The following is a 12,953-nucleotide window of genomic DNA, read 5'->3' on the forward strand; positions in this document are numbered from 1 at the left end:
TTTTTCCTATCTTCATTAAATAATTTGTGATCATGATGGAACCAGTTTTTACATACTGCTAGCAATGCTGTTCCGTTCTTATGAACCTTAACTCCACGAGAAAGATATTTTAAATGGACTTGTCCATCTTTCAATCTGAACAAATCTGAATAGCCAACAGTTCAGACTTTGGACAGATAGCACAGATGATCTAGGTCTACACACTGGTCACATGGCTAAAGGCTAAAAAACAGAGGTCAATGAAAACTGTTGAAAGAGTATAAGAAGGAACTACATCTCAAACACAGGGTCAGTTTCATTAATGAATATGTTACTAAATATAGATGGTGGGCAATGTGTAACTCACCTCTGTCACTGTCACCTTGTACCACATGGCATTCAAACACATGTATACCAATAACATGGTCAAGCACACGGTGAGTCGCTCTGTCCTCATAAAACCACCATCAGAGTTATCAGTGGTATCTTGTGTCCATGTACACAAGCTACCAGTCTCAAAACTGCAGTCATACTTGGAATTAGATTCTGAAAGTTACAATAGTCTGGTTTAACTCCTTGAATGCTAACTGTCACACTGACAAAGAATACTTAATATGGTTTCGTTCTAGCTTTACTGGTGGAGGAAGACCTCAGGTGCCCTTCCATGCATTATTTCAGGTACAAACTGTTATTTACATATAATTATCTAAAATATTTAAGCATATAGCCAAAGTACTTACGGAATGTTGGTAACACAGTACTAGATTGTGGAGTGGTGCTAATCTTGCCAGGCTTTCCATTGGATGGTTGGTCTGAAATATCGTAGAAAGTGTACATTTAGCAAATTTAAAAGAGGTCATTCAAGTCATTCTTTTATTGGACAATATATAATTAGTATAAATCTTCGGATATATATTTACATCAAAGCTTAAAGAGAATTTACTTCTTTTTCACCAATAAAAGTTATTTATTAAAATATAACTTCCCTAAAAAAAACACTCTGATATTTTGAAACCCTGATAAAGACTTGTGAGAGTCGAAACGTCGGTTATCATCATTAAATAAACCTTATAACTCATCCTGTGTTGATTGTTTGTCCCACTTTTACTTATTTTGTTCATCTTGCAAATGAACATTAACATATCTTGGGTATAGCACTACAAATTCTATAGGTACCAGTTATATTTGTCTTTTGTCTGTTGTTTTTTTTTTCAAGTATAGTATCTGCTCTGGGGAAAGGACAATACCTTACCAACTGACTCACTTAACAGTATGATTTTTATTACTCCATAGGGATCTCTTAATCTCAGAATTTATAATTACTGTTAAATAATCAGATAACCAATAAAATCATTTATAAAATGTTCATAAAAATTAAGCCTTTCTATCTTTATCTATAATATCTACAATAATGACTTATGTACAACTTACAGCCACAGGATGATTGTGAAAACGTGAAATCATCTAAACCAATATCTCCTGAATATGATGATCCTCTAACCCCTTCAAAGTATATCATGTAAAGGGAGTTAACTGGCTGTAATGGGAACTGTCCTTGTAACCAGTTAATTCCCTTGTTCCCAGTTTGGGTCCACAATTGTGTCATGCTTCCAGATGCATTGAGATACACATTTAAAGAGCCTGAAAATGTATATTGCTTTTGAGTCAATATGTGAAACTGACTGTTACACTTACAAACTTGCTTGCATAATTTCAGTCGGCCATTTTCCCTAGCCATGTAAGATAACTCCCTGTTTCCCTGTCTAAAATTCCACCAAATTATTCCCCTTTCAAATGAACTCAAAGAAGGGACATTTTAAAAAGACTGTGTATTTATTTATTCGATTTTTTGTTCAGAAACGGACAATTTTTTCTTTACCTTTGTTTAATTTGCTTTCTATCTATATATGGTTCCTATGGTAAACATATGAGTTTTGATGGTAAACAAATGAATTTTCTGAACCGAAAGTAATCTAACACACAGCGTTGCTGTCATCACATGTAAACAATACATTAAATCGGTAAGAATATTGAGATGTTTGTTTTTCAAATGGAAAATATTAATATGGAAAACAGCTATGTGTAGTTTATGTGTATTGTTTTAATGTGTTTGTCTGATATTTTAGTTGTAAAAGCCATGTACACTTAGTGTCGCTTCATAGCAACCGAGTTTAAAACGGTCGCTTCATAGCAACCGAGTTTAAAACGTGAGCGGTAACTGAACGAGATATTGCAAAGCGCATGCTCGCGCACTGACTTCCGCTCTATCGAAATACTGCATATACGTATAGCGAAAGTTCGTAAGTGTGTTATGAATTTACTTGCTGAACTTTGTTAATATAAACATTTAAAAAATAGAAAAAGAGTAGGATTTCAAATTTACATTGTGCACCTTAGAAAGAAACAACGTAATATCATTACATTTGCAGTTATATTATTAACTTTGAGTGAAATGCTGTAATTCATGAATACAATTTTATCCTACTAAGACCTTAATATATATCTAGAAAATATATACATGTTGCAACTAGGGCTGGATCAATATACCGGTAAATCGGTATTTATCGATTTTCCGTTTTTCAATACGGTACGGTTATCGGGTTTTAGCTATACCGATACAAAGGGAGACAACCTAATAACACTTATAAACATGATGGCTTTACATTAAAACTTTCGTCTTTAAAATGTCCGCACAAAAGTCAAAAGTGTGGAATTTTCTCTAAAGTAAATGTTAAGAAGGCCCTCATCAATATTTGAAAGGCTGCATTGACAAGTTCAGGTGGAACAACGAATATGTCAAAACACAAAATGACGGATAAATCCGTGTCAAAATTTATCCGGCCATTCAATCTCCTATTTCTAACACTGGTAAAAACTACTTTCAGGTCGGCAGTAGTTTGTATTAGACCAAACATTTACTTGTAATTTTTTAAACACATATTGTGAACACATAAATCCAACAAATTTATTGATTTTCCAAGATGTAGTTTGCTAACTAAATAAATGTGACTGCGCGAAGATGTAGTTAAACACCGTTTCCCGGTACGTTACGGATTACGACACCACAACATCATGACATGATATTTATATTTTTATTGTAATTTTACCGTTTAAGATAGAAAAAACATGATTTGCTAGAAAATTTTCAATGTTCCAATACTTTCTCAGCGTATATATTTCAAATTCTACAAAAATTTGATTTTATTATAAAGATCTTATAATTTAGAACAGTTGACTAGTAGACAGTACTAGACTCCTGTCATAATAAATAGTGATGTTTTAATTATTTTCTGCGTTAACTTTTCCTAGTATTTACATAATTATATTTTTGCATTGAATTATTTCTCTACAAAGCTTTTTAATTTTTTTTTCAAAATAATTGTTTTATCTAACAAGAACTGTCGGAGGACAGTAACGCTCGACTATTCGAAAATTTGTCACAAGGGTGTTTCATTGAGTATAATAATGCTTACATATATGAAAACATAAAATTGTCCGAAAAGGTACAAACTCTTCAAGTTTCAATACATTCCCTTCAGTAGTTATGGAGATACAAGCTTACATGCAAAAACTTAACCAAGAATTCATGAGTCGAAAAAGGGGCATAATTATGCAAAAAAGCAAATCAGAGTAATGGGACTTGTGCCAATCATCTTAGATAATCACAGAGAACAAGTGTGTGAAGTTTCATTCAATTCCCTTCAGTAGTTATGGAGATACCAGCTTACATGCAAAAACTTAACCAAGAATTTCTAAGTCGAAAAAGGGGCATTATTATGTAAAAAAGCAAATCAGAGTTATAGGACTTGTGCCAATTATCTTAGATAATCACAGAGAACAAGTGTGTGAAGTTTCAATCCATTCCCTTCAGTAGTTATGGAGATACCAGCTTACATGCAAAAACTTAACCAAGAATTTCTAAGTCGAAAAAGGGGCACAATTATGTAACAAGAGCACCGCTAGGCGGAGCATTATATGCCCGAAAGTGTTTTTTTTTTTTTAATAAGGATGAAGCATTTATAAGACATGGGAATTAGCTGTTCATCCTATAAAATTTTACAGCTGTAGGTTGATTAATACTTAAGTTATTAATAATGACCTTAACCTTTGACCTTTTGACCCCAAAATCAATAGGGGTCTTCTACCTTATATGGACAATCATCCTAAAAAGTTTGAATATTGTTGGCCAATTGGAACTTTAATTATGCTCTAGAAACTGTTTTCAGTATTTTAAGGTAAAAGTGACATTGACCTTTGACCTTGTGACCCCAAAATCAATAGGGGTCTTCTACCCAATATGGACAATCATCCTACGAAGTTTGAATATTGTGGGCCAAATGGAACTTACCTTATGCCCCGGAAACTGTTTTTGGTTTTAAGGTAATTGTGACCTTGACCTTTGACCTAGTTACCCCAAAATCAATAGGGGTCTTCTGCCCAATATGGACAATCATCCTATGAAGTTTGAATATTGTGGGCCAAATGGAACTTAAGTTATGCTCCAGAAACTGTTTTCAGTTTATAGGATATAGTGACCTTGACCCTTGACCTTTTGACCCCAAAATCAATAGGGTTCTTCTACCCAATATGGACAATCATCCTATGAAGTTTGAACACTGTGGGCCAAATGGAACTTAAGTTATGCTCCGGAAACTGTTTCCAGTATCAATGTAATAGTGACCTTGACCTTTGACCTTGTGACCCCAAAATCAATAGGGGTCTTCTTCCAAATATGGACAATCATCCTATGAAGTTTGAATACTGTGGGTCATTTGGAACTTAAGTTATGCTCCGGAAACTGTTTTCAGTATCAAGGTAATAGCGACCTTGACCTTTGACCTTGTGACCCCAAAATCAATAGGGGTCTTCTACCTTATATGGACAATCATCCTATGAAGTTTGATCATTGTTGGTCGAATGGAACTTAAGTTATGCTCCGGAAACTGTTTTCAGTTTTAAGGTCATAGTGACCTTGACCTTTGACCTTTTGACCCCAAAATCAATAGGGGTCTTCTACCCAATATGGACAATCATCCTATGAAGTTTGAACATTGTGGGCCAAATGGAACTTAAGTTATGCTCCGGAAACCAAATTGCTAACGGACGGACGGACGGACGGACGGACGGACAGACAGACAGACAGACAGACGGACGCCAGGGGGTATAACATAATATGCCCTTTCGGGCATATAAAAAAGCAAATCAGAGTTATGGGACTTGTGCTAATCATCTTATATAATCACAGAGAACAAGTGTGTGAAGTTTCAATCAATTCCCTTCAGTAGTTATGGAGATACCAGCTTACATACAAAAACTTAACCAAGAATTTCTAAGTCGAAAAAGGGGCATAATTATGAAAAAAAGCAAACCAGAGTTATGGGACTTGTGCCAATCATCTTAGATAATCACAGAGAACAAGTGTGTGAAGTTTCAATCCATTCCCTTCAGTAGTTAAGGAGATACCAGCTTACATACAAAAACTTAACCAAGAATTTCTAAGTCGAAAAAGGGGCATAATTATGAAAAAAAGCAAATCAGAGTTATGGGACTTGTGCCAATCATCTTAGATAATCACAGAGAACAAGTGTGTGAAGTTTCAATCCATTCCCTTCAGTAGTTAAGGAGATACCAGCTTACATACAAAAACTTAACCAAGAATTTCTAAGTCGAAAAAGGGGCATAATTATGAAAAAAAGCAAATCAGAGTTATGGGACTTGTGCCAATCATCTAAGATAATCACAGAGAACAAGTGTGTGAAGTTTCAATCCATTCCCTTCAGTAGTTAAGGAGATACCAGCTTACATACAAAAACTTAACCACAGGGACGCCGACGCCGACGCCGACAAATGGGTGACTGCATTTGCTCGATTATTCTGCGAATAGTCGAGCTAAAAAAGGGACCATCATGTCATTTTCAAAATATTACCTCAAATGTACTAATTAAGGTACCTATGCACCTGCTCTGTATTATATATCATCATTAACAAAGTCAAAATCTAAAACAGATATAAGAAAGATTCAATAATATTTCACCAGGGCATCTATGAAATGTAAATAGTACTTTTAATAAGTACATCCTAACAATGAAGCATCATTGTACTGTATCGTCAATACGTATTGTGTATCGTTGGTCTGTATCGCAATGCGTATCGTATCGGAAATTTCTGATCAATACCCAGCCCTAGTTGCAACACACAAAATATAGGTGCAGATTTAAAATGAAATTATAAGGCTAGGAGACATACCAATAGTTGTTCCATACATATGGTACCAGAAAGAAATACACTGTGTAGTCTTAGAGGGGTTAAACTGTTGACTGACAAGCCAGGCTTTGTTACCAGCTACCCTTGGGGCTGAAGTCATAATATACATGTAGTGCCCTAAAATACAGGAAACAGAATTTAAAAAATACTGCTAGAATATGCTCAATATTATATCATTGGATATTGCATCAATAAAATTTTTAAAGCTTACTTAAAGAAATTTAAACAGAAAAATCTAAGAATAATTAGAGACTTTATAAAAATTTTGAAGGCTCAGCTCGTTTTTTTTGTTTTTTTTTTCTTTTTTCCATGGTCAAGATAAAAGGAGATAATTAAAAATCAAGAAATTACATATACATGTATTTAAGTTAAACTGTTAATACGGTATTACTTTCACTGAATTCATTGAAAACTTCACAGAAAATTGTCTAGTTTAACATACCAAGGAAATTCCCAATTGTGTGATCTTTTGAGGGGCCTGTTCCACTGCTGCCAGTGTGCCCTTGTTTTCGAAGCCAATCAAAATCGTCCCCTATTTGTGTATTTCTCCAGGAGCAAGTATCCTTCTCAAAATTACATGATCCATCATCCCCAATACAGGCACCATTAGTAATTGTCACATCATCAATAGCAATGTCACTTCTGACTCCTGTGCCACGTATTCCCTCAAATGTTAACTGGTGACACAAAATCATACAATTATTATGAAAAACTTGGAAATGGCAATGTATATACTGTTTAAAATATTTGGTGATACAGTCGACATTGTATTAAGAGACCACTCAAGGGACTGCCAAAAAGTGGCCTCTTAATAAAGTGGTCTCTCAATAGAATTCTGGAAAATTCGAGACTTTTTATTACAAGTCATAGATATAATAACATCTTTTTTATAAAAACAAAAACTATACAATATTATGTATGTATTACCGTTTTATAATTACATTTATGCCTTTTTAAAAAAAAAAGTCATCAATATTGTTTGTTTTTGATTTTTAGTAGAAATTTGTGTACAAATGTGTTTTACACTCATAATACTGTAAACAGGTCATTTTGACCATGATACAAAGCATATTGTCTAATATTTTTAATATGTTCATACACATCTCCTGCTGAACATACTTTAGAATCATCAGCCAGAGCTCCAGATAATTATTTATGCAATGAGTTTTAATAAACTTCTTGATTTTTTCAACAATTAGTTTTCACACTACCCCAATTTCAAATTCAATAAGATTTTTAGAGATCTAGGATTTTTTTGCCTTTTTTTGTCGAAGGGTCATATTTAATGGGATACTACATGTATTTTTTAAGCATCAGATGAGCACCTACACCATCAGCAATGAAAGGCTCGGCTCTGTAATGTTTTAGTCTACTAGGTTTTCACGATTTTATTTCGACTACAATCGATGACATTTGCTATTTACTCAGACTCAATTCCATGCACGATTTCCTCATACATTTATCCCGGTCTTATTAGTTGTCTGTCTTTTTTTCGCTCGATCCGACATCATTTTCGATAAGGGAGGTCACTCTCAGCACATGACAAAACTATGCAAACGCGGTGTTGTGATACGTTATTGCTCTGACAAAATATGTCACAATAAATATTACGATCGGAAAATCCGATTTTGAAACGATTGCAATTGTTATTCATTTCGTTTTTAAACGACAATTATTTGTGACCAATGACCATGAATATTATTTGTTTGTTTGCTTGTACACATCTAACCTACTCGCTAATTACACAGGTGAGAATGCCCGCAGGGACGATTGTTTGTCACGGCCGTTTAATAGATACTTTAACACTTAATTTTGTACATTTGGGCCGACATTCAGTGGCCGCTGGCCGCGATATAAAATAGTCGTTTAATGGAATTAAATTAAATAGTAAAAATCATCGGGAGGGATTTTATGCGGCCGCTTAATAAAAAAGTCGCTTAATAAAGGTGGCCGCAAGTACGATGCCGACTGTATCTATAACTTTATCCACAAGAAAACAGCATTAGAGTTTTTTTCCATTTGGTTTGATAGTATTCTATAGAAGAAGTATAACTAGAACTGCCACTATCTTGGCGTGAATACCCCCGCATACCATTTTGTCAGAATCAACAGTGGCCATTTAGAGCTCAAGGACAACCTCCCTGCCAAATCTGAGGTTACTAAGCCAGTGCATTGCTAAGTTATGTATTCTACAAGCTTCAAATGTGAAAATGTCAAAATCAATACATTGCTGACAGGACATTCTTTAGCAATTGAGAAGAAAAGCTTTTTATTGTCAAGGTCCCTGTGACCTTGACCTTTGACCCAGTGACCTTAAAGTAAATAGGGGTCACCTTATAGTCATGATCAACATCCATGCCAAATATGAAGACTGTGGGTCAAAGGAATCTTAAGTAAATGGGTGGACAAACTTTTTGAAGTCAAAGTTCCTATGACCTTGACCTTTGATCCAGTGACCTCAAAATCACAAGGGGTCATCTACTTATCATGATCAACATCCATGCCAAATATGAAGACTGTGGGTCAAAGGAATGTAAAGTTATTGGGCAGACAAACTTTTTGAAGTCAAAGTCCCTGTGACCTTGACCTTTGACCTGGTGACCTCAAAATCAATAGGGGTCATCTACTAATCATGACTAACCTCCATGCCAAACATGAAGACTGTGGGTCAAAGGAATCTTAAGTTATAGGGCGGACAAGCTTTTTGAAGTCAAGGCCCCTGTGACCTTGACCTTTGACCTGGTGACCTCAAATTCAATAGGGGTCATCTACTAATCATGACTAACCTCCATGCCAAATATGAAGACTGTGGGTCAAAGGAATCTTAAGTTATTTGGCGGACAAGCTTTTTGAAGTCAAGGCCCCTGTGACCTTTGACCTGGTGACCTCAAAGTCAATAGGGGTCATCTACTAATCATGACTAACCTCAATGCCAAATATGAAGACTATGGGTCAAAGGAATCTTAAGTTATTGGGCGGACAAGCTTTTTGAAGTCAAGGCCCCTGTGACCTTGACCTTTAACCTGGTGACCTCAAAATCAATAGGGGTCATCTACTAATCATGACTAACCTCCATGCCAAATATGAAGACTGTAGGTCAAAGGAATGTTAAGTTATTGGGCGGACAAGCTTTTTGAAGTCAAGGCCCCTGTGACCTTGACCTTTGACCTAGTGACCTCAAAATCATTAGGGGTCATCTACTAATCATGACTAACCTCCATGCCAAATATGAAGACTAAGGGTCAAAGATATCTTAAGTTATTGGGCGGACAAGAAAAAACCGACGGACGGCCGGACAGCCGGACGGACAAGCTGATTCCAGTATACCCCCCTTACAACTTTGTTGTGCGGGGGTATAAAAACATTTTCACAGCCAGAAAATACCTACCAAAGAGTTGGGTAAGACATTCTTACAACATTAATGTAGACTCTCCCATGAAATTTCCTTATACTTTAATGTGATATGTTAAACTGTAAATATAAAACCCTCAACAATTCTGAGAGACAAGCATCCAAGGATATCTAAAAAGTTTAAATATTTACCCATTTTTTTAAATTCTACTGCACTGAAAATATGACAAATATGTATGGTTTAAACTATTCACTAACCTGCCAAGTTGATGTTGATCTTACTGAGACCTGGGCCTTTAACCACTTGTTACCATGGTTACCCTTTGTTGACAGTATTGGTGAACCAATGGCATTTCCAGTTCTAGCATAAACATTTAATGTGCCCATCTGTGTACCATACATGTGATAATAAAATGATACACAGGAGCCAGTGGTTACTGGCTGGGATGGAGAAAATATTCTAGCTTTCTGTCCCGTTACTCTTGGTGCAGAAGCCTCAATATAAATGTAAGACCCTGAAATCATAGAAAATATTAATAAATCTTTATGCATTTTTCAAACCTTTTGTCCGGCGCCAACACTTTGATTTATATTATTTAACTTATTTTCTAAACAAACCAGTTCTTGTTATGAATTATGAGGATCATAGTCATGATACAAGAATGGCTTGAACTCATGATCCTTGAGTTGAGAGGAAGACACTTGCATCACTAGGTGGCCACTCCTCCTAATGATAAAGCCTAGAAAGTATCTAGGACACTGCATACATTAAACTTGCCAGTGTGGAATAAAATACATTGTACCTTTCAAAATATTAACATTATGGAATTCATCAGATACAGTTTAATGCAATTATACAATATAACCCATGTAAACTAAACAGTGTCCAGACCAAAAACAAATGCTAAAGTGTACCTGTTTAGTTTATGTTATTCAAATAATCAAATTTCCTTTCTTTAAAAAAAAGTCTAGCCTTTTATTAGATAAGATTTAAAACAGGAAAATCTTAATCTGATTTAAAGTGATTAATTCTCGCAGAACTAGCAAAAATTGCAAATTACAATCTCATCATAATGATCACCTTTTGATGTGCCATAAGTATGATCAGCCGAAGGTCCAGTGCCTGTAGAAGTTGTAGATCCTGATTTCCATGTCCAATCAAAGTCATCTGTCTTATCTTGCTTGTAGTTACATATACTTCTTGATTCAAATGTACATGTTGAGCTGCTCCCTGAAAAACATAGATGATCAGACAATATTATTATGTTAAAAAAATATCTGCGTATTATCAACACCAATATTACACATACATGTATAGGGAACATTGGTGTTACACAATTTGAACATACAATGTACAATGTATTTTAGCAAGTTTATGTTTGCGATCAAACTTTCCAAGATTTGCTGTATATAGTGAAAGATTAAAAAATCAGAGCCATCTTTAATTTTCAAACAAGATTTAATAAACATTTATTTGCAAATATAAGAACACTCACCAGACAAATTAGTGAATGTGGAATTAGACCAATCAGGTATATACATGTTTGTTTCATTATTTTGTGTGAGAGGCTAAAAATGACCCCAAATCAATCATAAGGCAACCTGTCCAACGCTGAAAAGCATTTGACTCTTATAATCAAAAGTCTATTGAGAACTTGCAGCACTTTGACATCAATTTTGATGGAGAAAAAATCAATGCAAAATAGCAATTTTTGGCAATTTTGAGATGTCCCCTCCTTGCCATGGTAACAGAAAATTTAAGCCTGGGCATGTTGTTACAAAGGCAATGGTCCAGTCAACATTTGTGCCATTTAGTTTAATTTGCAGTTTTTATAGTTTTATAGCAATCTGAATCTGAACCATTTTTCACAAAATGCTCATGAAGTAATGGTTTATGACACTATACATGTATTTTTTTGCTTTAAAGGACATTAAATTTCAATAAACAAATACATCAAATATGGTATAAATAAACAAGAGGGCCATGATGGCCCTGAAGTCGCTCACCTGTATATAGGCCAGCAGGGCAGGGCCAGTTTAAACCCCGGCTTTTATTTGAACAAACTTAGTAGACACCCATTAGAAGATATATCACGCTAAGCATCTAAGGTCTAGCTCGTTGAGTTTTTAAAAAAATAATTTCTAAGTTTTAACTATACACATATAGTTAAAAGCAATGACACCCTTTGGGCAGGGCCAGTTTTGACCCTAGGGCTTTTATTTGAACAAACTTTGGAGACATTCACTAGTCTTCTGAAGATGTTTCATACGCTTGATATCTAAAATCTAGCTATTCTGTTTTTTTTTTAAAGAAGATTTTTTAGTTTTTGCTATAACATATAAGGAAAATCAATGTCCCCCAGGGCAGGGCCAATTTTGACCCTAGGGCTTTATTTGAACAAACTTTGAAAACAATAACTGAAAGATGTTTCATGCTAAATATCTTAACTCTAGCTATTTGGGTTTTTTCAAAGAAGATTTTATAAGTTTTTGCTATACACATAAATAAAATCAATGACCCCCGGGGCAGGGCCAATTTTGACCCAAGGGCTTTTATTTGAAAACAAGAACCGGTTGAACCGGGTGATGCTCCCCGAGAAGGTTGACTGGATCCAGAATCTTTGGATGGACCAATATGTGACAGAAATGGAAGAAGTGGCCATACATTTGTTATTTTCTTTTGTTTAATATTGGGCCATTGGTCCCTTATTCTATTGTTACATAATGAACTCTGTTCATCCAGTTCACTCACAGTAGTGCGGAGGGACATGCAAACAATTTGGGATAAAGGGCCACAACTTTTGCTATTTTCTTGTGTTTAACAGAGGTTATATGGTGATTTACCAATTGTATTGTTTAAGGAAGACCTCAATTGCTCCATGTTCATTTTTTAATCATGTGTAGGACCACATATCATCTGTAAATAGCTGGATAGCTTCTTATGAAAGTATTTAGTTGATAACCACCATAGTTTGTGCCTACAGCAATGAGAGAAAAATGACTACATCAATGATTATTTCTGGAAAAATCAGCATTTCTTTGGTCTGAAATCCATTGTTGTTACATTGAATATGAAAAATTTATAATTAAATTTTAAAGTGGTACTTACTATTTAGGCAACTTCAGACTGCTGCTTAATGGTTGAAAATATCATCACACGTGTTAATGCCCGCATTGCATCAATTCTGAAATTATAACTTAGAGAGCAGGAAAAAACAACAACATCTACTTAAAGATAATCAAAAACTTGATAAATGCCTCAATTTAAACAAAAACATCATTCTGCTTTGCCAAAAGTTTTTCCCACTATCAGTCAGTAAAATGCACATCATTTATCTCAAGACATTTCCATACTACCA

The 12,953-nt window shown here is 35.0% G+C and overlaps 1 protein-coding gene across 1 annotated transcript; it reads right to left on the bottom strand.

Annotated features, from left to right (window-relative positions):
* Positions 1-298: 298 nt before the first annotated feature.
* Positions 299-11,136, bottom strand: LOC132747014 (MAM and LDL-receptor class A domain-containing protein 1-like). The gene is made up of 8 exons (XM_060736318.1): positions 11,091-11,136; positions 10,676-10,825; positions 9,853-10,109; positions 6,686-6,920; positions 6,226-6,360; positions 1,411-1,620; positions 720-791; positions 299-525 (listed from the first exon to the last, which is right to left on the bottom strand). Exons 1-8 carry the CDS (start codon positions 11,134-11,136, stop codon positions 314-316), a joined length of 1,317 nt encoding a protein of 438 aa, XP_060592301.1. The 3' UTR covers positions 299-313.
* Between the last annotated feature and the right edge of the window lie 1,817 nt (positions 11,137-12,953).

Source organism: Ruditapes philippinarum, unplaced genomic scaffold, assembly GCF_026571515.1.
Source record: "Ruditapes philippinarum isolate M1 unplaced genomic scaffold, ASM2657151v2 ctg11788_1_1_1_1, whole genome shotgun sequence".
In the NCBI taxonomy this organism is placed as follows: Eukaryota; Metazoa; Mollusca; class Bivalvia; order Venerida; family Veneridae; genus Ruditapes; species Ruditapes philippinarum.